The sequence below is a fragment of the Thalassophryne amazonica genome, chromosome 1 (genome assembly GCF_902500255.1).
Source record: "Thalassophryne amazonica chromosome 1, fThaAma1.1, whole genome shotgun sequence".
Classification (NCBI taxonomy): domain Eukaryota; kingdom Metazoa; phylum Chordata; class Actinopteri; order Batrachoidiformes; family Batrachoididae; genus Thalassophryne; species Thalassophryne amazonica.
Genome location: NC_047103.1, coordinates 156,114,881 through 156,142,302, shown reverse-complemented (window position 1 = coordinate 156,142,302; position 27,422 = coordinate 156,114,881). Strand labels below are relative to the sequence as shown.

General features: G+C 41.7%; 1 protein-coding gene across 1 annotated transcript; it reads left to right on the top strand.

The window, feature by feature from the left end:
- Nucleotides 1-1,699: 1,699 nt before the first annotated feature.
- LOC117517580 (zinc finger BED domain-containing protein 1-like) lies at nucleotides 1,700-3,529 on the top strand. Its single transcript, XM_034178701.1, has 2 exons — nucleotides 1,700-3,148; nucleotides 3,329-3,529. Exons 1-2 carry the CDS (start codon nucleotides 1,700-1,702, stop codon nucleotides 3,527-3,529), a joined length of 1,650 nt encoding a protein of 549 aa, XP_034034592.1.
- Nucleotides 3,530-27,422: the final 23,893 nt, after the last annotated feature.

Here is a 27,422-nt window from a genome sequence, read left to right as displayed (position 1 = left end):
CACAATAAAAGGCCACTCTGAAAGGTGCAGTTTCATCACACAGCACAATGCCACAGATGTTGCAAGATTTGAGGGACCGTGCAATTGGCATGCTGACAGCAGGAATGTCAACCAGAGCTGTTGCTCGTGTATTGAATGTTCATTTCTCTACCATAAGCCGTCTCCAAAGGCGTTTTAGAGAATTTAGCAGTACATCCAACCAGCCTCACAACCGCAGACCATGTGTAACCACACTAGCCCAGGACCTCCACATCCAGCATGTTCACCTACAAGATCGTCTGAGACCAGCCACTCGGACAGCTGCTGAAACAATCGGTTTGCATAACCAAAGAATTTCTGCACAAACTGTCAGAAACCATCTCAGGGAAGCTCATCTGCATGCTCGCCGTCCTCATCGGGGTCTCGACCTGACTCCAGTTCGTCGTCGTAACCGACTTGAGTGGGCAAATGCTCACATTCACTGGCGTTTGGCACATTGGAGAGGTGTTCTCTTCACGGATGAATCCCGATTCACACTGTCCAGGGCAGATGGCAGACAGCGTGTGTGGCGTCGTGTGGGTGAGCGGTTTTCTGATGTCAATGTTGTGGATCGAGTGGCCCATGGTGGCGGTGGGGTTATGGACGAAGAACACAGGTGCATTTTATTGATGGCATTTTGAATGCACAGAGATACTGTGACGAGATCCTGAGGCCCATTGTTGTGCCATACATCCAAGAACATCACCTCTTGTTGCAGCAGGATAATCACGGCCCCATGTTGCAAGGATCTGTACACAATTCTTGGAAGCTGAAAATGTCCCAGTTCTGGCATGGCCGGCATACTCACCGGACATGTCACCCATTGAGCATGTTTGGGATGCTCTGGACCGGCGTATACGACAGCGTGTACCAGTTCCTGCCAATATCCAGCAACTTCGCACAGCCATTGAAGAGGAGTGGACCAACATTCCACAGGCCACAATTGACAACCTGATCAACTCTATGCGAAGGAGATGTGTTGCACTGCGTGAGGCAAATGGTGGTCACACTAGATACTGACTGGTTTATCTCTCCCCCCCCCCCAATAAAACAAAACTGCACCTTTCAGAGTGGCCTTTTATTGTGGACAGTCTAAGGCACACCTGTGCACTAATCATGGTGTCTAATCAGCATCTTGGTATGGCACACCTGTGAGGTGGGATGGATTACCTCAGCAAAGGAGAAGTGCTCACTATCACAGATTTAGACTGGTTTGTGAACAATATTTGAGATCTTTGAGTTCATGTCATACAAAATGGGAGCAAAACCAAAAGTGTTGCGTTTATATTTTTGTTGTGTACATTTGTCGTTTATTTGAGAACATTTTATTTAACTTACTACCACGCAGCACTTTGCAAGTATTTTGTTTTCCTGTTTGTATAATGTTACAATAAATTGTTTTAACAACAAGCAAATTTAGGTTTTGCATTTTGTTCCCATACTGTACCGAAAATGAACCGAACCGTTACCTTAAAACTGAGGTACATACCGAACCGTGATTTTTGTAGTGGTGCAACGGATCATAATTGATCCGTGATCCAAACGGATTTCTCTCTGCAGTTCGGTACGTACATGGTCCGCGGATTGGTTGACAAAATAAATAAATAAATAAATAAGGAGGCGTACTCGTGTGGAGGCCGCGCGCCTGTTCAATCCAAAGGAGAAAAGCACAGCGGTAATCATGGCTAGCGGAGGAGGAGAGGAGCTTGAAAACCCCCCTGCATCATTTAAATCGCATGTATGGGCGTATTTCGGCTTCCCTGTCACATACAATGATGATGGACGAAGGGTGGTTGGTAAAACAATTACGGTATGTCGGCATTGTGGCACGAGAAAGCCGTATGAGAGTGGAAATACATCCAGCATGGCAGCGCATTTGAAGCGGCATCATCCTGGCATGCTAGCTCCGGCGTCAGGATCCAAGATGAGTGCTGCACATCAACCACTAATCACATCGGCATTTAAACACCCTTTAGCAGCAGAATCTGACAGGGCCAAAGCTATAACAAACGCTATCGGAGTATTTATAGCTGCAGACATAAGGCCATACTCCGTTGCGCAAAACAAGGGGTTTAAACATCTGCTTAATGTGCTTGAGCCACGTTATGAAATTCCCTCATGCACCCACTTCAGTGAAAAGATTGTGCCAAGTCTGTATGAGCAGGAAAAGTTAAGAATTGTTACGGAACTGTCCCAGGCTCCTTCTGTTGCGCTCACCACAGACAGGTGGACCTCCAGAGGAACAGAAAGTTATATAACTGTGACCGCTCACTATATCACAGAGAACTGGGAGATGCGAAGCCCTGTGCTGCAGACACGCCCCCTCTATGAGAGCCACACAAGCTCCAATCTAGCGCAGGTACTGACAGAAGCCGTGGCAGAGTGGAAGATAGAGAGACCCAATACAAATATCCCAGTCACAACAAATAATGCTAAAAATCAGATAAATGCAGTGAATGAGGCAGGACTGGGTCTGCAAATAGGGTGCTTTGCACATGTGATAAATTTAGCATCCCAAAAGGGAATCATATTGAATAAGATGGACCGCATCCTTGGGAGGATTAGGAAGGTGGTTTCCTACTTTCACCGAAGCACAACAGCTGCACATGTGCTTAAGACCAAGCAAGAAATGTTACAGCTGCCTACTCATAAACTCATACATGATGTCACAACAAGGTGGAACTCCACTTATGATATGATGGAGCGTTATCTTGAGCAGCAGGCAGCTATATACTCTGCATTGACATACAAGAGCCTAAAGAAAAATGTTAAAGACATTGTAACCTTGTCTGATGATGATGTGAAAGTGGCTGAGGAGGTCCTCCAGGTGCTCAAACCCCTAAAAATGGTTACAACTCTGTTAAGCACTGAAAGCAGACCATCTGTCTCCATGATCCTACCTCTAAAAACAAGGATTATGCAATCCATGGCCCCTAGTGAGGAAGACAGTGCAATCACAAGAGATGTTAAGATTGCCATTAACGAGGACCTAAAGCCCAGATACACTTCGCCCCCAACTCTGCAGGACTACCTTCACGGATCTACTGCACTAGATCCAAGGTTCAAGTCCCTGTCCCACCTAGACCCTGCCATATCCCAAAGGACATACAATGACCTCATCAGTGAGATCGTGAGCAGTGAAGCGATAAACAACAAAAAAAAGTGAATATTTATATATAATATTTATATAATTTTATTTGGACTAACAATGACTTGCTTTTTATGAAATAGTGTTATTGTCCTTTTTCAAATTTATGAAATAAGAAAATACGTAATTTAATTATAATGAATCAAGTATTTTTGTATGCAGGGTAGAGTTGCAGAGCCAACCGGAGCAGGCTTGGACACACCTCCTCCACCAAAGAAGTCTGCCATAGTGGAGCTTTTTGGAGAGACCTTTGCAAGCAAGAATGTCAGTAAGACTTTTACTGACACCATGAAAGAGGAGATGACATCCTACCAGACAGCAAGCGGCATTCCAGTGAATGATGATCCACTGACATGGTGGTAAGTTGTGTTTTGTACACTGACCATTTAAAGGATGAAGGTGTCATGTCTTATATTGCACTTTAATTTGTGTTTATATTATTAATTTTATTTAAGCATTGAATTGACATCTTGAGTTACATGTTTTATTTAGTGAGCATTAGACGTCCTTATCTTTTTGAAGAAGAATTTGAAATTATAAGTTTAGGTCTGCTTTAGGTCTGCTCATTTCATTCTTTTTCATGTGTTGTGCATACATAGGTCAGTTTTATTTAAACTCCATGTTTATAAGAAGGCGTCATGCCTTAAATTGCCCTTTGAGTTGTGTTTTGCACACTGACCATTAAAGGATGAAGGCGTCATGTCTTATATTGCACTTTAATTTGTGTTTAGATTATTAATTTTATTTAAGCATTGAATTGACATCTTGAGTTACATGTTTTATTTAGTGAGCAAAAAGGTTGCAATAAGTGTTCTACTAAATAAATGGAAAGCAAAGTTATATTTTTTGTCTTTTTTTCTGCTGATACAAAAAATGATCCGATCCGTGACTCAAAACCGTGATACGATCCGAACCGTAAGTTTTTTGATCCGTTGCACCACTAGATTTTTGTGTATCGTTACACCCCTACTAGCCACCAAATCGTATTGAGCCCAAAGCCAATTTTAATGTGATTGGTACCACTTAAGGGGAATAAACAATTACAATCCAGCCTCAATATACCATGGCCTTCACAAAAACAAAACTTGCACCAAAGACCTGCTTGTCCCATGGACTTAAAGTGAAACCACACATACGTCTGCGATATTTATTTCATTACAAGTCAGCCACATCAAAAATTGTACTTAGCTGGAGCCAAATGGTTTTTTCCCCGAAATGTCAAACTGAAATACCTAGTAAGGCATGGTAATGGTAGAAAAGCAGAATCACTGTCATCTGCAGTAGCAGATGGTAAATGATGACAGAAGAAGCATAAATTTGAGGTGTTAATTAGATGAGCATTACCAGTGTGAAGTACAGGTCTCAGCTTGAAATCAAATTTTGGGAATTCAGATGCTCAAAGTAATGTATACAAAATATATATACCTAACACAACATAGACAATATAAAAAAATACATAAACCTTTATATACATTGTATGCATCTTCACATTGAATTTCTGTGTAACTTACCTTACACAGATGCATCATCCCTACTGTGATTACCACATACTGGACCAGAATGTGATATACAAGATTTGACCAGCTAGCTGGTGAGATTACTCTTGAAACATTTCTCACGATTTGAGTTGTTAAGGATTAAACACATGAAGATGTCAAGTTCAGGTGTCAACAGCAGGTGGGGCTTTGGTATCGCTTAATTATCAAGTACCAATAGTTAGAATACATTACCTTTCAACAGATTAGGAAAGAAAATTTCAAGATATGCCCTCTATAGCGTCAATATTTCCTTCAATCCTTTCAATATATCCTCCATACCACTTCATCATGAAGCTGTATAACCGGAGATACAAAATGCAAAACATGCACAATGCACGATTTCTCCAATCACAGTCAGAGAAGCCTATAACTTTTTCTGGGTTGTCTGGGTGGTTTTCCTCACTCTTCTCCTTCTTACGCAGTCACTTAGTTTTTGAGAACTATGCGTGTTGTTACTCCATACAGATTTACCATAGAGTGCCATACTGTTTGTATTTCTGCATAATTGATGTAAAGTAATTCCAAGAGGTATTCAGTGACTAGAAAATGTTCATGTATCCATCCCCTGACTTGTCTGAAGAAAACTGGCAATAAAACTGATTATTTACAGGTATTATACCAAACCATTCCATTACTTATGCAACCCATCATCTTGATTTTTACCCGAAGCCATCAAATATGGCCATCGGGTATTGTGAAAACTTTGCGTCCGTCCATCTGTCCTTCTCTCACTCTGTGTTCAGCATAAGTCCAGTCCTATTATTGCCAGAGACTTCAAATTCACAGGGAACACAGACCTTGGACAAGTTCAAAGATGGCTAACCTTGACATACTTTAAGAGGTATTTTAAGAGGTTAAAATGTCACTGTGTTTCATTCGGTTCCGTTTTTCTTTTTCTTTTTTTTTGTTCGAGGGGGCGGGGGTGACAGCCAATCAGAGTAGAGTGGTTCCAAATGGGTTCTCCACTGCACGAGGCGCACGACAAGCTGCAGATAATTTTCTCTGTGATTCCGGGAGCGATAAGAGATGGTTTCATCAGTGAAATTCCAAGAGCAAATGCTAATGCGTCATTCTGTATGAAATAATTTTATATACGAGGTCTATTACAAAAGTATCCGACCTTATTATTTTTTCAAAAACCATATGGATTTGAATCACGTGTGATTGCGTCAGACAAGCTTGAACCCTCGTGCGCATGCGTGAGTTTTGTGGATGTGCCTGGACATGCCAGAACATGTCCCGTGAGGCTTCATCACGGCATTGCTGTGCGCCATGCGGCACCGCCACGATGCGCGGAATTCCTCCACACGTCTGTCTCAATGTGCCGAAAAAGTGCTGATGTCCACGTCTTTACACAATTCCTGTGCTAGTCAGATGACGTCCCGGATAAAACACAGCGTCCAGTTTGGAAATGAACGGCACATTCCACTGTTACAGGAGTTTTTGTCATGGAAAGAGGAGCGGAGGCTTCGCGCGTTGCGGCGCTGCCGCATGGCACACAGCAACGCCGTGATGAAGCCTCACGGGACATGTTCTGGCATGTCCAGGCACATCCACAATTTCTCAGATAATCACTCGATGGAAAAACCACCGACAGCTGTCTGAATGCCCTCTCAAAGCCGTCCTGTGAGACCAAAACGGAGGTGGTTTTGTCTTGCTCCAGTACCGAATCCATCGTGACGCATGAAGCCTCCGCTCGGCTTTCCATGACAAAATTTCTTGTTAAAAGTGAAATCTGCTGGAAAATGGTTGATGTCCAGCTGTTGTGATAACCAGAGAAAGTGCACACGACGGTCCCGGCTCCACAGAGCCATCCGTTTAGAAATGATCCGGTGGTTTGTGGCTCTCGATGGCGGCACGGAGTGCGGCATGCCGAGCGTCCTTAAAGCTGTAGTAACAGTCCTTATTCTCTGTGAAGCCCGTAAAATTTTCACAGAAAGCCAGATAAATTTTTCGAATGGTTTCCAGCTGCCAGTCTCTAACAGTTTCTGAAAAAATTCTGATGGAAAAAAAGCCCAAATCATTCCACCATTTCCTGACAATGAAAATCCGCCGAGGGGGTGGACCACTCCTCACTCAAAGCCTGCTCACAGGCGAATGACACAACCGACAGGCGTGGAAAAACTCACGCATGAGCACGAGGATTCAAGCTTGTCTGACGCAATCACACGTGATTCAAATCCATATGGTTTTTGAAAAAAATAATGAGGTTGGATACTTTTCTAATAGACCTCGTATAACACGACATCCAGCGGGACAAATCGGGTCACACCGGCACACCAAATTGCGTGGTAGTGCAGGGATTATAATCGTACAAGTGATCCGGTTGTCTGGGTGTTCCACCATTGATGATGCAGTTTTGTGCACTTTATGTTTTTGTTCATATCTTGTGATCAGGTTTAATTTTCCGCTCACCAGGTGTTATTCCATTTTATTTTGTATCTGTGTGTTCCTTTGTTTCCTCTGGTGTTCCGGCTTTTCTGTTCTCACTTATGTTACACCTGTTGTTAATTAGATGAGTCGTATTTAAGATGCACATGTACGTTTGTAATTTGCTGATCAATTGTTTCCACCTCATGTCCCGTCAGTCTCACCTCATGCTCCTGTCTAACGCCATGGTCACAACCCGCCGTAATTGCACGTGAGTGCAGTCTACTTGCAAAAACGTGGGCTAAATTTGGACATCCGTACGTCGTAAGTACTGCCTCAGTACGAATTTAGGAGCACACAGACACACGCAGACACGCTGTACAGGTTTTAGTGCATGCAGAACTTTCGCTGCGGTCAGGCTGCGGATTCACCAGCAGTACAGATGACGCACATTGTGAGTATTGCCTCAGTACAGATTCAAAGCAGCACATTTTTATTCAATTACTATTGAATTAACCAAATCCGTACGGAGGCAGTACGGATTACGGCACTCACCACATACTATGGAATTAAATTGTAGGTATCAGATCTTGAAGATTGTGATACACATATAGAAATTAGAATTAAGTTGAAATTTAAAAAGCTGGTAATCAAGTGTGTAGTGAATATATTCCTCTATCAGTGCTTCACACCTTGTGTGACTTTTCACTAACTCTGATGTGGGGAGGGCCGACAGACTTGCATGCACGACGCAGCTTCTCACTTGAACTTGGACTTTATTTCCAAACTTCAGCAACAGAGACACTCCACAGCTTCAGTCTGATAACTAGCTGTAACTTTTAGAGGCAAGTAAACACTCGTACAACTGACCGCTGCAGGCTGGACATGCTCATGCATCGCAGAGGCCGAAAAACACCTGCCGCTCCGGTCCCGCTCATAACACACACATCAAAAGAAAAGCCAACCCCCCCCCCCCCACACACACACACATACACTGCTTTATTGTCAACTCTCTTTATCGTTACACTCCTAGAAACGTGCGTTGAACGTACTCCCTCCTCTTGCTACTGCCTCTGTACGTTTTCACAAAAACGTAGTGACCGTGGCATCCGCAGAAAACGTACAGTGAAAAAAAATGCATGGTGGGTTGTGACCGGCGCTTAAGTGTGTTGCACCCAGCTGTGTTTTTTGACAGTCTCCTTTGACACCTCGTTTGCTTTCCCACCTTGTCTTTTAATATTTTGGATTGTTAGTCACATGAGACAACCCTGTCACAATTGTCATATCATCGTCACTTTGGAATATTAAAGCCCCTTGGTTTTTGTCTGTCACTCCTGTTTCGTGGCTGTTTACATTTAGGGTCCTATTTGACTCAGTGTAGCGTTTACCATATCATATAAATATTCACACCCTTTGCTCAATATTTTGTTGATGCACCTTGGGCAGCAATTACAGCCTGAAGTCTTCTTGAATATGATGCCACAAGCTTGACACACCTATCTTTGGGAAGTTTTGCCCATTCCTCTTCGCAGCACTTCTCAAGCTCCATCAAGTTGGATGGGGAGTGTCGGTGCACAGCCATTTTCAGATCTCTCCAGAGATGACCAATCAGATTCAGGCCTGGACTCTGGCTGCCACCACCATGCTTCACTGCAGGGATGGTGCCTGATTTACTCCAAACATGATGCCTGGCATTCACGCCAGAGTTCAATCTTTGTCTCATCAAACCAGATCATTTTGCTTCTTGTGGTCACAGTTCTGCACGTGCCTTTAGGCAAACTCCAGGTAGGCTGCCATGTGTCTTTTGAGAAGGAGTGGTTCCGTCTGACCACTCTACCAAAGAGGCCTAATTGGTGGATTGCTGCAGAGATGGTTGTCCTTCTGGAAGGTTCTCCTCTTTCCACAGAGGAAAGCTGGAGCTATGACAGTCTGTCCAATGGGTTTTTGGTAACCTACCTGAGCTCAGTTCAGACGGGTGTGCAGCTCTAGCAGGAATGCTGGTGGATCCGAACTTCTTCCATTTATGGATGATGGAGGCGAATGTGCTCATTGGGACCTTCAAAGCAGCAGAAACGTTTCTGTACCTTTCCCCAGATTGGTGCCTCAAGACAATCCTGTCTCAGAGGTCTACAGACAATTCCTTTGACTTCATGCTTGGTTTGTGCTTTAACCTACTATCCCTGGTTCTCAACACCAGGCACCTAAGTAGCTCTACTCTACTCTATTCTACTCTTTTTTTTAGATTTTTAGATATACGTTAGTATACACTAGTAGAGTTCTACATTAGAAACGGAATATATTACAGAAGACATACCTTGCTGAATTTTCATGCACTGTCAACTGTTTTACCTTATATGTAGACAAGTGTGTGTCTTTCCAAATCATGCGTCAACTGAAGTTATCCCAGGTGGACTCCAATTAAGCTGTAGAAACATCTCAAGGATGATCAGTGGAAACAAGATGCACCTGAGCTCAATTTTGAGCTCCATGGCAAAGACTGTGAATACGTGTGATTTCTTAGTTTGTGATTTTAGTTTTTTTTTTTAATTTTAGAAGTTTGCAAAAATCTCTAAAAAAAATTTTCACATTGTTATGGGTACAGACACACGTACACATGCACACTGAAAAAATTTAACAAGAACTGCAATTTTTGTTTGTTCATCTTCAAATGACCACCTTTTGCTCACTTTCACCTGTGCACTGTTACGACGTGTAAGTATTAATTTACGTTCTCTAAAAATTACAAGTTATTGTATACGCACAAACATCACTGCTTGTGTACTGTTGACAAATAATTTTGTTCTGCAGTATATGCTGACATATTCTGGTTCCACGTGTAGATCTCCATTATTAAAGCATTAGCTGTGAAGTTTGATTTGATTTATCCCTGGAGCTTTATTCAGTCAGAGCCGTGAATGTAGGGGGTCTTCTCTGGGGAATTAAGTCCGTCATACACCACAGGCAGACCATGAATATGGTCTATTACCATGAATCATGGTAATAATTGAGTATTTATCCAACTCTTGCCCTATCAATGTACCTTTCCACATCAATTACCATATTGACAGGACACTGCAGAGGAAGGTGCTCTGTGGGGTAGGACTTGTACTACCACTATATGGACTCGCTTCAATTCCAGGTCTGAGCTCAGACTACCTCTCTGTGTTCATGGACTAGACACTTCACCTTCACTGTCTCAGTTTCCAGATGTAAATGTGGCTGGCCTTGCCTGGGGAGGCAATCTGGGATGGACTGTCATCCCATCCAGGAGGAGTCACGGACTGTTATCCACTTCACTGATGCCTGCAATTATAGACATTAGACCAGCCAAGAGTGTCCTTTCACACCACAATCACATGAATCATGATGCAAATATTTGGGCCCCTTCACACATAGTGCGAATTTGGTCGATTTGCGCAGAAAGTGCGCATGAAGCAGGAATCGTGCAAAATGTGTAATTTCGTAGCTGCTTCCAACACCTCATACACCTGTTGCTACACCTATTTGCGCACACCAGCGGCTAAAAGAGAGTGTGCACTGTGCGTGCACATCGAACCCTCTCGCGTCAGGTGTCGGCCAAATTCCAGCTGACACGCACGAACATGGCACTTAGAAAATGTGTGGCCATTCATACTATGAATGTCACGTCTGACAGGACACGCATGTCGGGCCATGAGCGGCGAACCGCAACACCAGGATAAGCCAACAGTATGACAAATATGCCACTTTCACTCAGGTATCAGCAGAAATACGCCGTACCAAACAATGTTTGGTCAATTATAACAGCGCTGCTTTTTCTTTTTTTTTTAAATACATTTATCTGCTTGTTGATTTTGCCCATTTCATGCTCCTGTTACAAGACAGTGATTGTAGCGCAGTGGTAAAGTTTCCGTCTGGTAATCAGAGCATGTGGGTTTGAATACCATGGTGTTTTGTTATTTTAATTTATCCAGGGTTATTTAACAGCCCCTTCATGACTGTATATCTGTGTCCATGGGTCAGATGGATCATATTTGTATTGCCCGCTTGATAAATGCTGTGTTTCATATGGTGTGTGGGTTTATTTCATTTTACAAATACGTCCATGTCCCTCCATTTCACAAATACGTCCATCTCCTTCCTCATATCAGGCAGGTTCCCGCAGCTTTTACAGGACAGTGATCGTAGCTCAGTGGTAAAGCTTCTGACTGGCAATCAGAGCTTTTAGAAGGTGCGGGTTCGAGTCCTGTGGGTGCCATGTATTTATTTTTATTTTTTTCATTTTCAGCAGCTGCGAAATGTGTAACTACATCATGCAGCTGCTGGCAGTGTGTTCCTGCATGCACAAACCGTCGCACCGGCATCGTGCACACCTGCCCATTGGCGCAATGTTTTGCATTTCGATCATTCGAGCTGTTTCACAGTGAGTCGCACTTTATTCGCACTATGTGTGAAGGGGCCCTTAAGGAGGACAGCATAGTGACTCCGTGGTTGGCACTGTTACCCCACAGCAAGAAGGTCATGGGGTCGATTCCCATCTGTGGTCTTTCTGTGTGGAGTTTGCATGTCCTCCCCGTGTTTGCGTGGGTTCTCTCCGGGTGCTCCAGGTTCTTTCCACAACCCAAGACTCGCAGGTTAGGTGAACTGGAAAATCTAAAAAAAAAAAAATTGTCCATAGGCGTGCATATGTTTGTTTGTCTATATGTGGCCCTGTGACAGACTGGCATCCTGTTCACAGTGTACCCCGCCTCATGCCCTATGACTGCTTGGATAGACTCCAGTGCCCCCATGAACCTTAATTGGCATAAACAGTTGAAGATGAGCGACTAAAAATCACTTTTTCACATCTGATACAAATACTTGAAACTTCAGTGTCTGCCGCTACTGATACCAATCTGATACATGGTTTTTGGTCTTAAAACAACCTAGCCTAGTTAACCTAGCCCTCGAACAAAGAAATATGTGCAACAGAAGACTGAGTTTTTTAAAGTTGTGATCTGATAGTGGCAATCCAGTCAAATATGATAAATAACATTGGATCAATGCAGCTGTAATAAATCCAGGAAATTCATCACTTGATGTCGAGTGACTAATTTTTATTTATGTTTTGTGTGGCTGTACCAACAATGAAATCATTGTTGCATCAAAACCTTTTTTTGGGGGGGTGTCACTCTAACATGAATCAATAAATAACTAATGTATTTGTTTTCACTTGTCTTCATGTGCATGTGGTGGTTGACTTTGTGCCTCCTTCAGTCACACACAGTGCTGTGACCTGAGCACGGGTGATGGACACATGAGCGTTATGACATTTCCACTAACTGTGGTTGCTGCAAAAGAGGTCAGGTCATGTCATAGCAAATGATTCAGTCATGCCCTGATAGTACACCCGCTGCCACATATAATAACTTTCCCAAAGGCTCAAATAATTCCATGGGTCATTATTAGAAAGCAGACACTGATGTGTGTGCTTCAAACAGTAAATGTCAGTAGACTCTGTGCTCACATACAGCAGCTATTTCTTCCAATGGACAATGTTCATCATTTAAGCAGCCCTGTGGAAGAGAAATCTGATTTCGGTAATACTTTGACATTTCTGAGCAATGCCCCAGAAAAAAAAAAAAAAAAAAAAATTAGGCGTTTTTTTAAACAAGGTTACTGAGCCACTTTAGCAAACATGAAAGATCAGAGGATGCAATTTCTCAAGTGTACTCAGAAAAAACAAAATTCTAAATGCCAAAGGGAAAGTGCAGCAACCTGCACAACCAGATAAGGAATTACATTGAAAACGTACATTTGACTGATAACACAGTCCAAATATGATGTGTGTACAGCAACAACAAACATTCACGGGAAGGATAGCCACCTGGTCTTCTGCCGCTGCATCGCACATGACATCCCTGCCCATTGCACTGATTAAGTAAAGCTTTATAGAATATAATTAACCTCCCCCATTTAAGATCTTGCACAAACATGAATCCAGATGTACTTGCCAAACAGTCGTAGAGTACATTACGGTGCTCTGCAGCCTTTCTGAAAACACGCCCACGTCCCTGGTATCACTTCTTCAAAGTCAATTGTTGATTTAACATGTTTTTGTTTTAATGCACCATGGAGGAGGGGAAGAGGTGTTGATGTAGAAGTAGGCCGTCGGGAAGACAGATGGCTTGCATTACGGCAAACAAGCTATAACGAGAGTCGCGGCTCATAAACAAATTACATAACAATCACGACGTGGAGGTGAAGATGAGTATTCTGTATGAATCCCACTAAATGCATCAGTTATAGTGTTGCACTCATGGTAAATCAAAGAAGCACTGAAGACACACCAGGCCAAATACTCTGTCCATGACCACCATCCATGGAACTCTATCATTGTCCTTTTATTTGATTTTCCTCTGACTATGCAAAAATACAACCTTCTCCTTCCTCTGCCTTTGGGTTCATGGCTAAAATCTGACCGCAGCTCGGTTATTCTGGGCTCTGTGATCTGAGTTTATGACACTGTCTTGTAAGCACCCATAGTGAACTCAGAATGACCTCAGCCACATCCCGGTCTTACCCCACCGACTCCAACAGATACCATCATTTATCATCAATGACCCACCAAATGGCTTTCTGACAGTAACTTGTAGATCACAGATTAGAAAATCAAGGAATACATACATACAGAAATGTACAAATAGCTCTCATTATCTACAGCTATGGCGGGCCCATTCATCACAGTAATAGCTGGTGGCAACTAGTATGGTTGTAATAGAAAACATCCCATTACTGAAAAGTAAGAGGTTTAGATCTCCACTGCTGTCAGCGCCCTTCAGCACAATAGTTTCCAGGCCAGCGGTTCGGTGCTTTGTCAGACGTTTCTCTGCATGAAAGTATCAATTGCATGCCAAAAGGCAGTGCCACTTTAGAAACCCCAACTTCCCTCAGTCATAAAATGCCAACAAGTGGCACACAGCGCTGTGCAAGTGTCATTGCTAGTGTACATTGGTCATTTTTGTGTATAGTGACCATGTTATGCAAGCAGGTAGCTAAGTGGATAGGGAGCTGGCTTACGTAGACCATGGTTTGATTTCTACTCTAGCGAACTGCATCTACATTGTCCCAGTCAACCCAACTGTCAGTGGTTCTGATAGGCTGCTGCTCCCGACAGCCACACGTCTAACGCGCGTGACTGGGGAAGTAACCTGCGTCAGACTGGCATCCTGAGTGGAGGAGTCATGAACTCTCACTCACTTCATGCTATGGAACTGGAGATAAGCAACAGTACCAATGAGATTCAGGCTGTATCAAACTTACTTCTGGTTGGCTGGTGTGAGCACCAAGCGTGTGCTGGTCAGAGGAGACAGTGTTGTAAAATGAGGCGTTTAAATATTTCACCTCACAGAGCTGTGTTGGATTGCTGCTCCTCCTGTAAATGATCCTCTTGTGCATGAAGACTTGTTTTTTTTAACACCAAAAAAAAAAAAAAACTCTTGCTTGTGCATTCTACATTAGAATATGCAAGATATGGGCACATTTGTTTCTTAAAGGAAATGACCAATGAGAATGTGTTTGGAAAAAAGTCGGTAGGCCACAGAGCCTTCTCTTATCATATGCCTTCCTTGTGAAATGATTTCCCTGTGGCGATAAAACAGTCAGATTCCGCAGAGACATTCAAGTCCAGATTAAAGATGCATCTATTCTCCCTCTCGTATGGCTTCCATGAAGGTGTAGTATGGAACTATGCTTATCCTCCTTTTCATCCATAATATTAGCAACGGAACAGGTCTCGGCCTCACTACATCTAACTTTTAGGTCCCTTAGTCAAGCACAGGGCTAGCTGCCGGCGGCCAGTTTAGTAATCTCTCTACTTCTCTGGGAAGCAGACTTAGGCACAGTTCTTTGCAGCCAACTAATTCCGCTGTATTTCTCTCTGTCCCAGGCACTGGTGACATCAATGATGGATGCTGGCTCTGCACCCCAGGGCGCCGGACTGACCTCGGGATGCCTTGCCTGTTGCACCAATGACTGAAGGTCATACCTCTGGAGCGTACCGGTGCTGGATATAGATGCCTATGGATTACAGACCCAAGATGGACTCTCTTTTAGTTTCAATTAAGGTTGCTCTTATGTTTTTTTCCGTTTTCAGTTTCTTCTGTTGGTTAAGAAATTCTTGTCCAATCTGTAAAAACCTTGTAACTGTTAGAATGGCCTAAGCAGTGGGTCACCTCTCTGGGTCTGGTTTGCTTGAGATTTCTTCCTCATTATCACCAGAGGGAGTTTTTCCTTGCTTGCTCAGGGGGGTTGGTAAGGTTAGACTTCACTTGTCTGAAGCTCATTGAGGCAACATTGTGATTTGGTGCTATAAAAATAAAATAAATTGAATTGATTATTTTATGCTGTCTCCAAAATAGGTTCATGATTAATTAATTGAATAACAACCATTTTGTGCCCTGCACCATACTTCACACTCAGATTACATACTGTGTAAACAGCAATGCAGAGTAGAACACACCTCAAATCCACTTGCTGTATGTGTTTTAGGCCGGGGTCACCAACCGTACTCCCGGATATCATCTACTCTGCATGTATTCCACATGTACCTGCTACAGCCAGAGCTGATTAGTCAGGCTTGATGTTTCCAGGCTCTTGATAGGCCAAGTACACCTGACTTGGCTAAAACAAAAAGGGTAGGTGATCTTCAAATGTAGGGTCAACAACCCCTTCTTTAGACCCTGTGCCACAGATTGTCAGGATCGGGCATGAAGATTGTTGTGGTTCCTCATGGGAAATGTGACCCTTCCTGACACCAGACCCAGTATATCACAGTATCACTTACTCACTGTACTTAAAACAGTCAATTTCATACAGAAAAATGCCACTGCAGATTCAAGTTCCACCTGGACGCTTACTGTGATTACAGTCAAAAAAACAGTCAAAACAGTTATTTCACTGGTAAACGGCATAAAATACTGGCACTATCGCAAATATACTGTATCTGCTGCATCATCATTTAGGCTGGAGAGAATGGGACCACACGTCTGTCCCTGTCCTTCTGCTGGTCTATATAGGCCTAACTGCTCTACCTATTTGTTCGCTCTTATTTGTGGTATCCCATAATCACTTCCTTTGCGTCATCTATGGTACCATCTGTTTCGTCCTCCATTTTTTACTTTCATCTTATATCTTGATGGCGGCACGGAGCGCGGCGCACCGAGTGTCCTTAAAGCCGTCCTTAAAGCTGTAGTAACAGTCCTTATTCTCTGTGAAGCCCGTAAAATTTTCACCGAAAGCCAGATAAATTTTTTCGAATGGTTTCCAGCTGCCAGTCTCCAACAGTTCTGAAAAAATTCTGATGGAAAAAAAGCCCAAATCATTCCGCCATTTCCTGACAATGAAAATCCGCCGAGGGGGTGGACCACTCCTCATTCAAAGCCTGCTCACAGGCGAATGACGCAACCGACAGGCGTGGAAAAACTCACGCATGCGCACAAGGGTTCAAGCTTGTCTGACGCAATCACACGTGATTCAAATCCATATGGTTTTTGAAAAAAATAATAAGGTTGGATACTTTTCTAATAGACCTCGTATGTGTTACTTTGGATACGTGTTTTAAAGACATGCTAATAGCTGGTTTCCTACTTCTGAAATGATGGCATGAATCTAAATGTGACTGGTTTGAATGATATTATGGCAATGACAATAAAAGTACAGGAATAAATGTCATCTAGAGGGTGCTAAATAGTTCCACAACTTGGTGACGACTTTTAGAACTCTGCAGTCAAATGCCACTATACATCAGCAAACTCTTGCACCCTTATGTAACAATTCTCTGAGTTTCTCCGACCAGAACCTGATGGTTGCCAAGACTGAAGACCAAAGGAGACTGTGCATTTGACTGCCAAAAAGTGGAATGCAGTGCCACTGAATCTATGTTCTATGGACTCTGCTGGAACTTTTTTAAAGAGAAGCTCAAGACCCACTTCTACAGGTCTGCTTTTAACTTTATGTTACTGCTGTTTTTCATTTCTGTGTTTCCATTTTATTTTTTTCACTGTAAAGCACTTTGTGATTTTTAAATATGCTATACAAATAAACTTTACTTTAACCCATTTATGCCAAGATTTTGTTTGTAAGTGGAAACAGTTGCATTAGTACCTTTTGAGATTTTCTTTTTATTGTGAATAGAAAATGACAGTGATACACTTCAGCAACAACTGTTGCCAGTTGGGCAAAACGGGTTAAACAGTAAAACACTGGTTTTCTTTTATAAAATATTATGAGTGCCTGTAACCAAATACTAATCTTGTGCACTGATTAAATATTCTACTAGTGTTCCTTTGAGTAGTTTGCAAGTTAAAACTGTTTTATGTTCAGCATCTGTTGTTGTGAGCCTTTGTGCTTGAAGGCAAAATTCAAATATAGGATTTTTTGTTTGTTTGTTTTGCTATTATTTGACACCCCCCCCCCCCCCTTTTTTTTTTTTTGGAGGGATTGTTTTGTATTCAATGAACACTGCCAGGAGAACCAGTGTACCATCAGTGTACCCTCAGGTAACTCAGACCAACCACACCATATAGAAGCACATCAAACTATCCTGCATGCAAGAGCAGAACAGTTCTGTGAGGGCAGACGACCCCCCACCCCAGGCCCGACACCAGACAGGGTCCTCCACATAGATGGTGGGCCAATGCTCCATCTGAGACAGTCTACTGAAGCAAGACCAGGCAATGCCCCAAGAACCAAAGTTAAAGAGGTGCACCAGGCACCCACTTCTACTAGAGACCAAAAATATTTCAAACACTAGTTATATTGCTGGAATTGTTTCACATGAGTTCAATTAAAACATGATGCCATCTAATGTGAGGAATGTTTTTTGACCATAAATAAATTTTGAAATGGTTAATAAACTTCAAGTAAATCATTCCTGACGTTTAGCCACTTTTGAGGATATGCAGAGGAGTTATAACACCTTCTGGATGTTTCCCTACCGTGATGTGACAGAAAACGAAAGGGTGGGGAGTATGTTTCCTTGCAATGACACCATGCCATTACCACATTCTGAGTCCCAAGTAGATGTTTTAATTATATATTCAAGTTGTAAGTGTTCCATTTTCCTTCAAACTTCACACCAAAAGTTTTAATGTTCCTAAAAAAAAAAAAAAAACAAAAAAACAAACAAAAAACATTCCCTGCAAGATGGAGAGGTCTGTGGTAAACCCAAACTAATTAAATAGTGATTGATGAGTTAGTAACTCTTGAAAGCAGGGTGACCCGCGCTCCAACAACTCTGGCAGGAAAATGCAGAGATAAATTACAAAGTTAAATAGCAGAATTAATTTACTCTAATGTTATCAGACAGCTAAATTACGAAACAAATGTGCAAGGGGATCATGCTTTTTAAGCCTGGAAGGAGTCTCTGTCACATGAGCAGTGAATTTACTGTCAAATCTTCATGAAAGCCAGATCAACCCACCTACTCGGGAAGTGAGGTCCACCGAGGTGAATAAAAACGCTCTTGCACGAAGCTTAGCAGCCTCCACACACCAGAACTCGATGTGATGCCCTGAAGGGCAAGAACAAAGTGTGAAAAGGAAAGCATGTGCATGAAATATATATTACACACACACACACACACACACACAGCTTTTTAATTTATTTTTTTATGTCAATATGAATAAAGCTTTACGAGTATATGTTGTTTTTTAAGTGAGGAGAGAAAACTACTCAAGAAAAACTTAAAAGTATCAAAAGTCAATTCGATTATACAGAAGCAATAAACAAGCCCGGTTTGATGCTGAAACGTCAATCAAATAAAGTGAAGGACATGCTTAGAATAAAACAGTTTAAATGTAGACTCCCATGAGTCTCCTAGCTAACATTTAGTGACACCGCATCTGTATGACTGGAGAGAGCATTGCTGGAAGAATATTATTAGATATTTTAAGACACCGTATCAGGAGAAGTATAAAAGGGCATCTATGCCATGCTGGAGGCAATGTGGCTCAGCTGTTGCTAACAACTATCACATCTTCTGGGATTGTCCCAAGTTAAAAATCTTCTGGAAGGGTATCCAGGCCTCATTAATTACAGTCTTTAACATTCAAATACCTCTGAGTTTTGAGGTCTTGTACCTGGGTCATGTTCCTTTCTTGAAATGTAGGCGAGAGATAAAGCTGCTGCAAATACTCCTAGTGGCTACCAAGAAAACAATTACAACAAGATGGCTAAGCCCAATTCAGCATACTCTCGATGACTGGATTGGAATTACTTTGGAGATAGATAGGACAGAAAAAACTGACCTATCAAATAAGGGTCCAAAAGGACAAATTGTCAGGCAAGGGCCGAGGCGGGGCACAAACAGGGTTGGACACAAATGCAAGACTCATACTGCGGGCTTAGCAGTAAAAGGCTTTATCTGAGAAAACGAACAAAGGTTTGGTACACTGGTGGTCAATCAGACAAGCAAACAAAACTGGAATGAGTAGGCAGGGATGTCAAAAAACAAGCAGGTTTCTCGAACATGACAAGGCAGGATGCAGGGGCTGAGACTAGTGCGAGGTCAAAAACAGGGTGAGGCAGATACACAGGTTGACAAAAGAACAAGACTCGTGGAAGGCTGGTAAGTGAATGTGGAAATTCAACAAACTGGCAGCGAGGTGGCAAACACAAAGGACTTAACTAGAACCAGTGGTAATCAGGGAACAAGACACAGGTGCTGGAGAACAACCTGGAAGGGGGGTGTGGCACACAGAAGGGACAAGACACATCCACACCAAACCCCAGAACACCAGATAAGAGAGTGCAGTAAGATAAAAGCAAAGTGAATTGGGCCCAACTCAAAGATGAACCTAAAACCACCGTGATCTAAACAAAATGCCAAAACCACTATTGAACAAAACCCAAGTACAAATAAAATAAAGACCTAACTGAAAAAAAAATAAAGAATTAACCAGAGAACAAATGCAAGTACTGAAAAGAAGTCAACAACAGAAATAAAGGCTCAGATAAACCAGACTGGAACTAACACATGGCCTAAGTAAGATAAACAGATAATTCAACATATGATAAAATCAAAACAAACAGGTGAACTAATGATTACACAAAGGGGAAAAAGCAAAGGCTAGACATAAACTAGAATGGAACTTGACTCATGACTAAAACATGAAGAACAGAAAACACATGATAAACAGAAAACAAAACCAGTGACCTCAATATATCAAACAGAAAATTAAAGACAGAGGATTGAAGACCGATACACGAGTCCAGATCATAACAAGAGCCCAGAACGGGTTGAATCATGACCCAAATTTTACCAAATTTGGAACAACTGGATTTCATTCATAGCCCCCACAAGAGCAGACTTTATCTGATCTTACTGGTAATATGGCTTTGTAATTTTCTAATTTATGACTAATTATTGATTTTATTTCTATGACAGCAAACATACAAAACTGGAATGCCATTTGTCTGGAGTTTTACCAATGATTCAACCATGATGCATTTTCTTGTCCATTCTAAATAAAGATACAATTTAAAAAAAAGAAAATCTAAGTGCTACTCCACTATGAAGGTGCATACACAGTGACGCAAAAGACAAACATTGCATGAGCCACAAAAGCTTATAACTCCCTCATGGGGGTCATGGTGGTTTCCTCCACTAGTCTACTTCTTACGTAAACACTCAGTCAGATTTTCCATAAAGTAACATGTTTGTATTACTTATTGACTGATGTAAATGACATCCAAGATATATTTAGTGGAGCCATCCTCTGATTTGTCTAAATAAAAGTAATTAGTGGACCTATTTTTGGCTCACGTTTTTGGGTGGGGTTATCACGGCGGCCTTCCTGACGCTACTCCAGACATACATGGAGAACTTCATCAACACCTCTGTGTCAGTGTTAATATTTAATTCTTTAATTAATACTGGCACAGGTTACTTGGCATATTTCAACATTCTATTGCAAAGCTTTGGAAAATTCTGAGCTTGTGTTCTGTACAACGCAATGAGTAGACAGATAAGTCCATACTCTCCAGTTTAACACAATAACTAAAAAACAACTCACCAAGTTAAAAGGTTGTTTAATGAGGACACACATTCAAATCTGGTGAACCGTGAAGCACAAGATCAATGCAAAAAGCAACTCTGGTTCCTGCTGGATGGTTAGTAGAGACTGAATTTATGATGGATTTGGAGCACGTGGATGTGGGGCGGGGGGAGTACTTCTGCACAGAAAGGTACTAATTCAAAGATGTTGACCATTACTTCCTAAAATTCATCTAACTTTCACAGAAGAATTTATTATGTATTAATTAAGCTGAAGCAGATGTCTCTTCCTCCTGTCTCTCAATATGTGTGGTTTCGAAATTAATTGTGCTTGTTGATTTCTGTCATGTCCAAAGCCAAAGTCTAGGTCACCAAGGCCACCACTGCTTGTCTGACAGACAATGAGACCAAGAATGGAAAAGCTGCCACCCTCTGAGATGCAACCGAGAGAGAGAAAAAAGCAAATGTTGGGTGTTTGTTTCAAAATTATGTAAATGTGACGTGAAGTGCAACTAAAATTATATTTAAACACCAGTTTCAAACAGTTTACTCTAAACCAAAAATCAACACAATAACTTGAATTTCACATGCATTCAATAAAGGAATTATCACTGAGCACATCCTGTGATTTAACTAAAATTGCTGTCGCCTCAGATTGCCAATTACAAGTGTGTGATTACACTGATCGCTTTTAAAATGACCATCTATGAATGTGCTTTCACTCCAGCACATTCAATTAAAGCAATCAGATTCGAACATTTACCCTACAGCTACACATCAGACCAACATTCTCCCTTTTCTGTGACTGCTATTTACAGGATGTGCAAAAACATTTGGCATATCACAATATGAAATAAAAGCTTTGCATTAAAAATAAAAACTAGGACACTGACACATTTCTGAATTAGCAACAACAAAGCATGTTAAATTAATAAAAGAGTCCTCTATTTTAGTGATAATTATACATTTTTTAAATACAGAGATGCAATTTTGGGTTGCCTCATTATGTTTCATGACTGGAAATATGGGCCATTACAAGCCTCACTCTCTGTGATTAAAGGTGATTAACAAGCGTTTTGTCTCATCCTTCAAGTAGCTTGAAAATGGCATCATTAATGTTTGAACCAGAGCAAGAAGTCACCGCAAATGTCTGTCAAAAAAACAGCCAACTGTCTTGCAAAGGAAAACGTCTTCCTGAAATAAAAACCGCCACAGATCTCTTCAAAAAGATAGGTATACCCAGGGAAACAAACGCGGGTAGCTAAAACAGCAAAAACATGAATTTAAGCTTGGATAGGGTAAGACTGAACATGTGGAAAAGAACATACTAATAGAACACACACTCAACAGCATAAATAAAGTACTAAGCAGTAGAATTAAACACCAACACTATGATTAGTCGACTAGTCACGATTACGTCAACTGTCAAAATCATCAGCAACAAATTTAATAATCAATGTCATCGTTTTTTGTTTTTTTTTTACTTTTCTCTCAAAACTGACGCTGTACCTTCACTGCCTTTCTGTCCTTGACACACATGCGCAAGAGTGGTAATTGGGGTCAGCTGTGATGTCACTGGAAAAGTTATGTCCAAACAATATCATGGCTAGTCGGCAAAGGAGCTCAAACGTTTGACAGCATTTTAACCAAATTAAAGTGAAAAACATGCGGTGCAAAATCTGCAAGGCAGAACCTGCCTTCCACGGCAGTACAATGGCGATGCAGGAGCATCTAAGAAGGAAACATGTTGTGGCTGATTCAGATGCTGGCGAAGAGGGACAGTCATCTCAGTAAGCTAATTGGTTTGTTAGCTGCTAACATTAGCTTGAGCTGTAAAAGTTAGCACTAACGATGACGATTTCATGAGCCTTATCACACATGTTATGTGTTTGCTGTAATGTTATAACAGCGATGTCATGTTTGAATAGCAAATGTGATGACGCTAATGTTTTATAATGCTACGTTACAGTGCTAAGAAAATATGTTCCTCTTCAATGGAAAACTTTATTACCAAGTCAACAACATGCACACCTCGGCAAGCAAATATCGCGACTGATGCAATCTTGAACATTTTGGTGACTGACTTGAGACCCCTGTCCAGGGCTGGCGATCAATATTTCAAAGAGATGATCAAGCAGTTCAACCCAGAATACCATGATAACTACCTACTAGGCTGATCTCACTTCAGCACAATGATGGAAAAGAAATATGATACAACCTTTGAGAAGGTCAGTCTCTCTCTCACCCACTTTCTCTCTCAATTTCAATCTGCTTTATTGGTATGAATGTACTAAAACAATATTGCCAACAATCACACTCATCTTCAACCGCTTATCCAAGATCAGGTCACATGGGACTGGAGCCTATCCCAGCAGTCACAGGACTTGAGGCAAGGTACACCCTGGACAGGACACCAGTCTGCTACAGGGCTCACATAATGACAAACAAACACATTCACACCAGCATGCACACCTACAGACAATTTAAAGTTTCCAATTCACCTAACCCGCATGTCATATAAGCAGTATTAAGCACGTTGCACAGGGAAGGCCCAAAGCATAGCTGGTGCCATGGGCGGGCCTTACGGTGTCTTGCCCGCACTCTGAGGCAGTTGCGACTGCCCTGGATGGGCAAGCCAGTCAGTTACAAGCCAACCACAAAAAAAAAAAAAATAAAATAAAAAAAAAAAATAAAAAAAAAAAAATAAATCGCAGGCTACCATGATTACAATTTGTAAAAATTTCCAATATAGCTGATTCATAATAGTATTGATAAGCACACTGTGCTTTACCTGATTTTTACTAAAATAATAGTGAATGATATGACTGGTTCATGAAATGATCTGATTAAAACAGAAAGATAAAACGGATGATATGTGTAGAGTGTTGACTACTGGAGATAGCTGTGAAAGAGAGTAAGTGACAAAAAAAACTATGCTGAACTAAAACATGGATATATTGTGTTTCTTTAATCGAAGACCCCAGAGAGTCCTAGAAAAGAGTGAAACAGTGAATTTCACCGTTACTGATAACTCACGCTGGGTATGAGTTGCGTGTCCTACTGGTAGCAATAATAAACAGTCTCCAGAGAATGTTTAGTCTGTACTTTCATTTGGTGCATAAAGGAGGTGCATGGGGTTTTTAAATCCTATTCAGTCGCCCAACATTAGAGGTGCATTTAAACTGCACTCGTGCATTTAGCCTGCGCTTGCACTACAGCCCTGAGCTGTGTTCACGTGTGTCAGCCACGAGAAGATTGTTCTTTTCTTCTGAAACAACATTATAACTGCATATTCAACAGCCCAATTTTTTAATATCCTGGTGGAGAAATCTGATTAAATAGGACATTACACATATGGCCTAAAAACAAAAAAGTGCCCCCGTCAGAGTAATGCAAGACCCCTCTGCAAATCTGTGTCTGGCACCAGGTCTGGCCCAAAGCAGATCTGTGAAGTGTTGGAGACAGCAAAAACAAGTGGAGAAAACCAAATCGAGACCTCAACACTGAAAGCCACCTAAACTAACACCCACTTTTTGCAAACAATGAACAGAGTCAGAGCCAGAATTAACATTGTGTGAAATATAATTAGCCCATAAATTCTCAATAAACCTAGTCAAGGCTTGAGTGCTAAATCGAAAAATCACTGAACCCTACAAGCCATCAGCATGCTATGCTGTAATCCAAAGAAATTCCATAAGAAAAAAGAAAGTTGCTACAATGGAAAATGACAGCACAGTAAGAGGGTTCTCAGTTTGCACATACTGCATGCATCACTCTTTTTAACACAAGTGCACCACAGTACTTTGAGGTATAAGTCAACACATCTCTACACACAGCGAGTGAAATACAGACTTAACTCCATGTTAACAAAAAATGAAAGGTGTGATGGGCTTGTGTTTCTTCCCAGACAGACCAGAGGCCTGAAATGTAATCACGAGTCCATCACATCAAATCAAATTAACATGAGTGCCGCCTTTGTGTCAAACAGACACTGGTGCAGTTCCCTAATAAATACACGAAACCAGAAGTAAAAACCAGTTACTGATTATATCAGTCATTTCAAACATCAGCAGAGCTGAGAGAAGGTTAAAGGACATGTCCCACTAAAATCATAACAGTTTGGATTTAGGCTGTTAGTGACCATCAGATGATCCACCGGGGTTACTTTGTGCACTTCCATGACCGGTTTCAAAGTATATATTTGCAGCAAACGGCTACGGAGACGTCCGAAAACAAAGTACTCGTGAGTACTCGGGTGTTTCCGACAAGTGACGTCGCTACTAGAAGAGTCCCAGCGTGCGCTTCAATGCAATGTAGCTGATAACATTAAGAACGGAGGTACAGATTAATTCTAAAGTTGACATTAAGTGTGATGTCATGTTATAATGACTCGTTTTTAAGTGATAACTGTTAATTGTGATGCAGTGACGGTAAAAGCTGCAGGTCTGGGAAGGGTTCTGTGCACCTGCACGGCCATGAGTCATAAATGCAGCCTGTCACTTAACTATCTCTGCTCCAGGTTCAGCTTTGTGCATGATTAATTATGAGTGTTGTTATCAATAAAATCAAAAAAAAAAAAAAAAAAAAAAATACATCTGCTGTCGGGGGAAAAATCGTCTTGGAGACATTCTTTTTCACAGCGAGCTGAGAGGAGCAACGAGCAGCAGCAACACACACAGAATATACAAATACATCTCCATGTCCAGCCAATCTGTTAAAAACAGTGTCAAGACGTCCATGTCCACAGCTTTAGTGTGAGCATCCACACAAATAGTGCCTCACCACACTTTAGGCTCCAACATGTGACACTCTGAAAAAGTTAAAGAGTTTCAGAATGAAGTGTGTCATCTCCTCTCTGTAAATCCGAACCATCACTTTCGAAGGGCAGCTCAGAAGCTTTGTTTTCGGATGGTGCAGGTTCATTTCCCTTTGTCAGTCATTGGGATGTTTTGCTAATAAGGATGCTACACACTGAAAAATGCAGAGAACTGCCGAGTGAAATGTTTTCCGGAAATGGACCTGCTAACGGTCAGATTGAGATGAATAAAATACATCAGAGATCGCTAGTCATTAGCACGTGTGCAGAGACACTTACAATCATGAGTACTTTTATGTTGTCTTACTAACTGGGACATTAAAAAAAACATGAGACATGTCCTTTAAGCACAAATGTACAAACGAGACTGGAGTGTCAATATCTCTGGCCAAAGACAGAAGAGGACAGAGATTATGAAATTGGTGCCATCTGTCTGTCCATCTGTATGCAGTCTGTCTCAAAATCTCTTACAAGGATTTTACAAACTGTGACAAAAGGTGATAATTGGCTCAAAGAATTAATTATTACATTTCAGGTGTGGCGCAGTGGCAAACGTTATGCACCTAATTCTGCAAAGGGATTCATGTCTGAAAGTCAGTCAGTCTTGGCAAGTGCCTTAAGTCATAAGAGACGACAGGCCGTATCTTAAACCAGGTACAAAGCAGTGCACAGTGTTGTGCAACCAACCAGTGCAATTTTTCACACACTGTGCTCACATTCTGGAACCATTACATTTACTGCACTTCTAGCTCATCTGTGCGTTCATGAGTGTAGCGATGTAAAAATAAGGTGCAGTTAAGCAGAGTGTTGGAGGACTGGTATTGTTTGGTGGCAGAAAACAACTGTACTACTTGTACAGATCAACAAAAAACAGTTTTTCTGCTATTTATACAGTGCAGTATTCACATATGCCTTACACAGGCAAGATGTCACTATGCTTGTACACACCACGAAACATATGAGGTCTGTCCAAAAAGTAACGGACCTTTTTATTTTTTTTCAAAAACTATATGGATTTGAATCACGTGTGATTGCATCAGACAAGCTTGAACCTTCCTGCACATGCTTGAGTTTTTTCACGCCTGTCGGTTGCGTCATTCGCCTGTGGGCAGGCTTTGAGTGAGCACTGGTCCACCCCCCTCGTCAGATTTTTATTGTCAGGGAAATGGCTGAGAGACTGCCGCTTTGCTCCATGAAATTTTTTTCAGAAACTGTTAGAGACAGCCAATTGGAAACCATTCGAATGATTCAGATGGATTTCGGTGAAGATTCTGTCGGCGTCACACGAATTAAGGAGTGTTAAAACCTTTTTAAAGACGGCCCACAGCGGTGGAGGGCGCGCGGCGGACCGAGCGGCCATCGACAGGCTGGAACGACCAGATCATTTCTAAACTGAACGCTGTGTTGATCCGGGACATCATGTGACTACCACAGAAATGGCAAGAGAGCTGGACATAGCACTTTTGTGGCACATTCCACTGTTACAGGAGATTTTGTAATGAAAGACGTGCGGAGGAT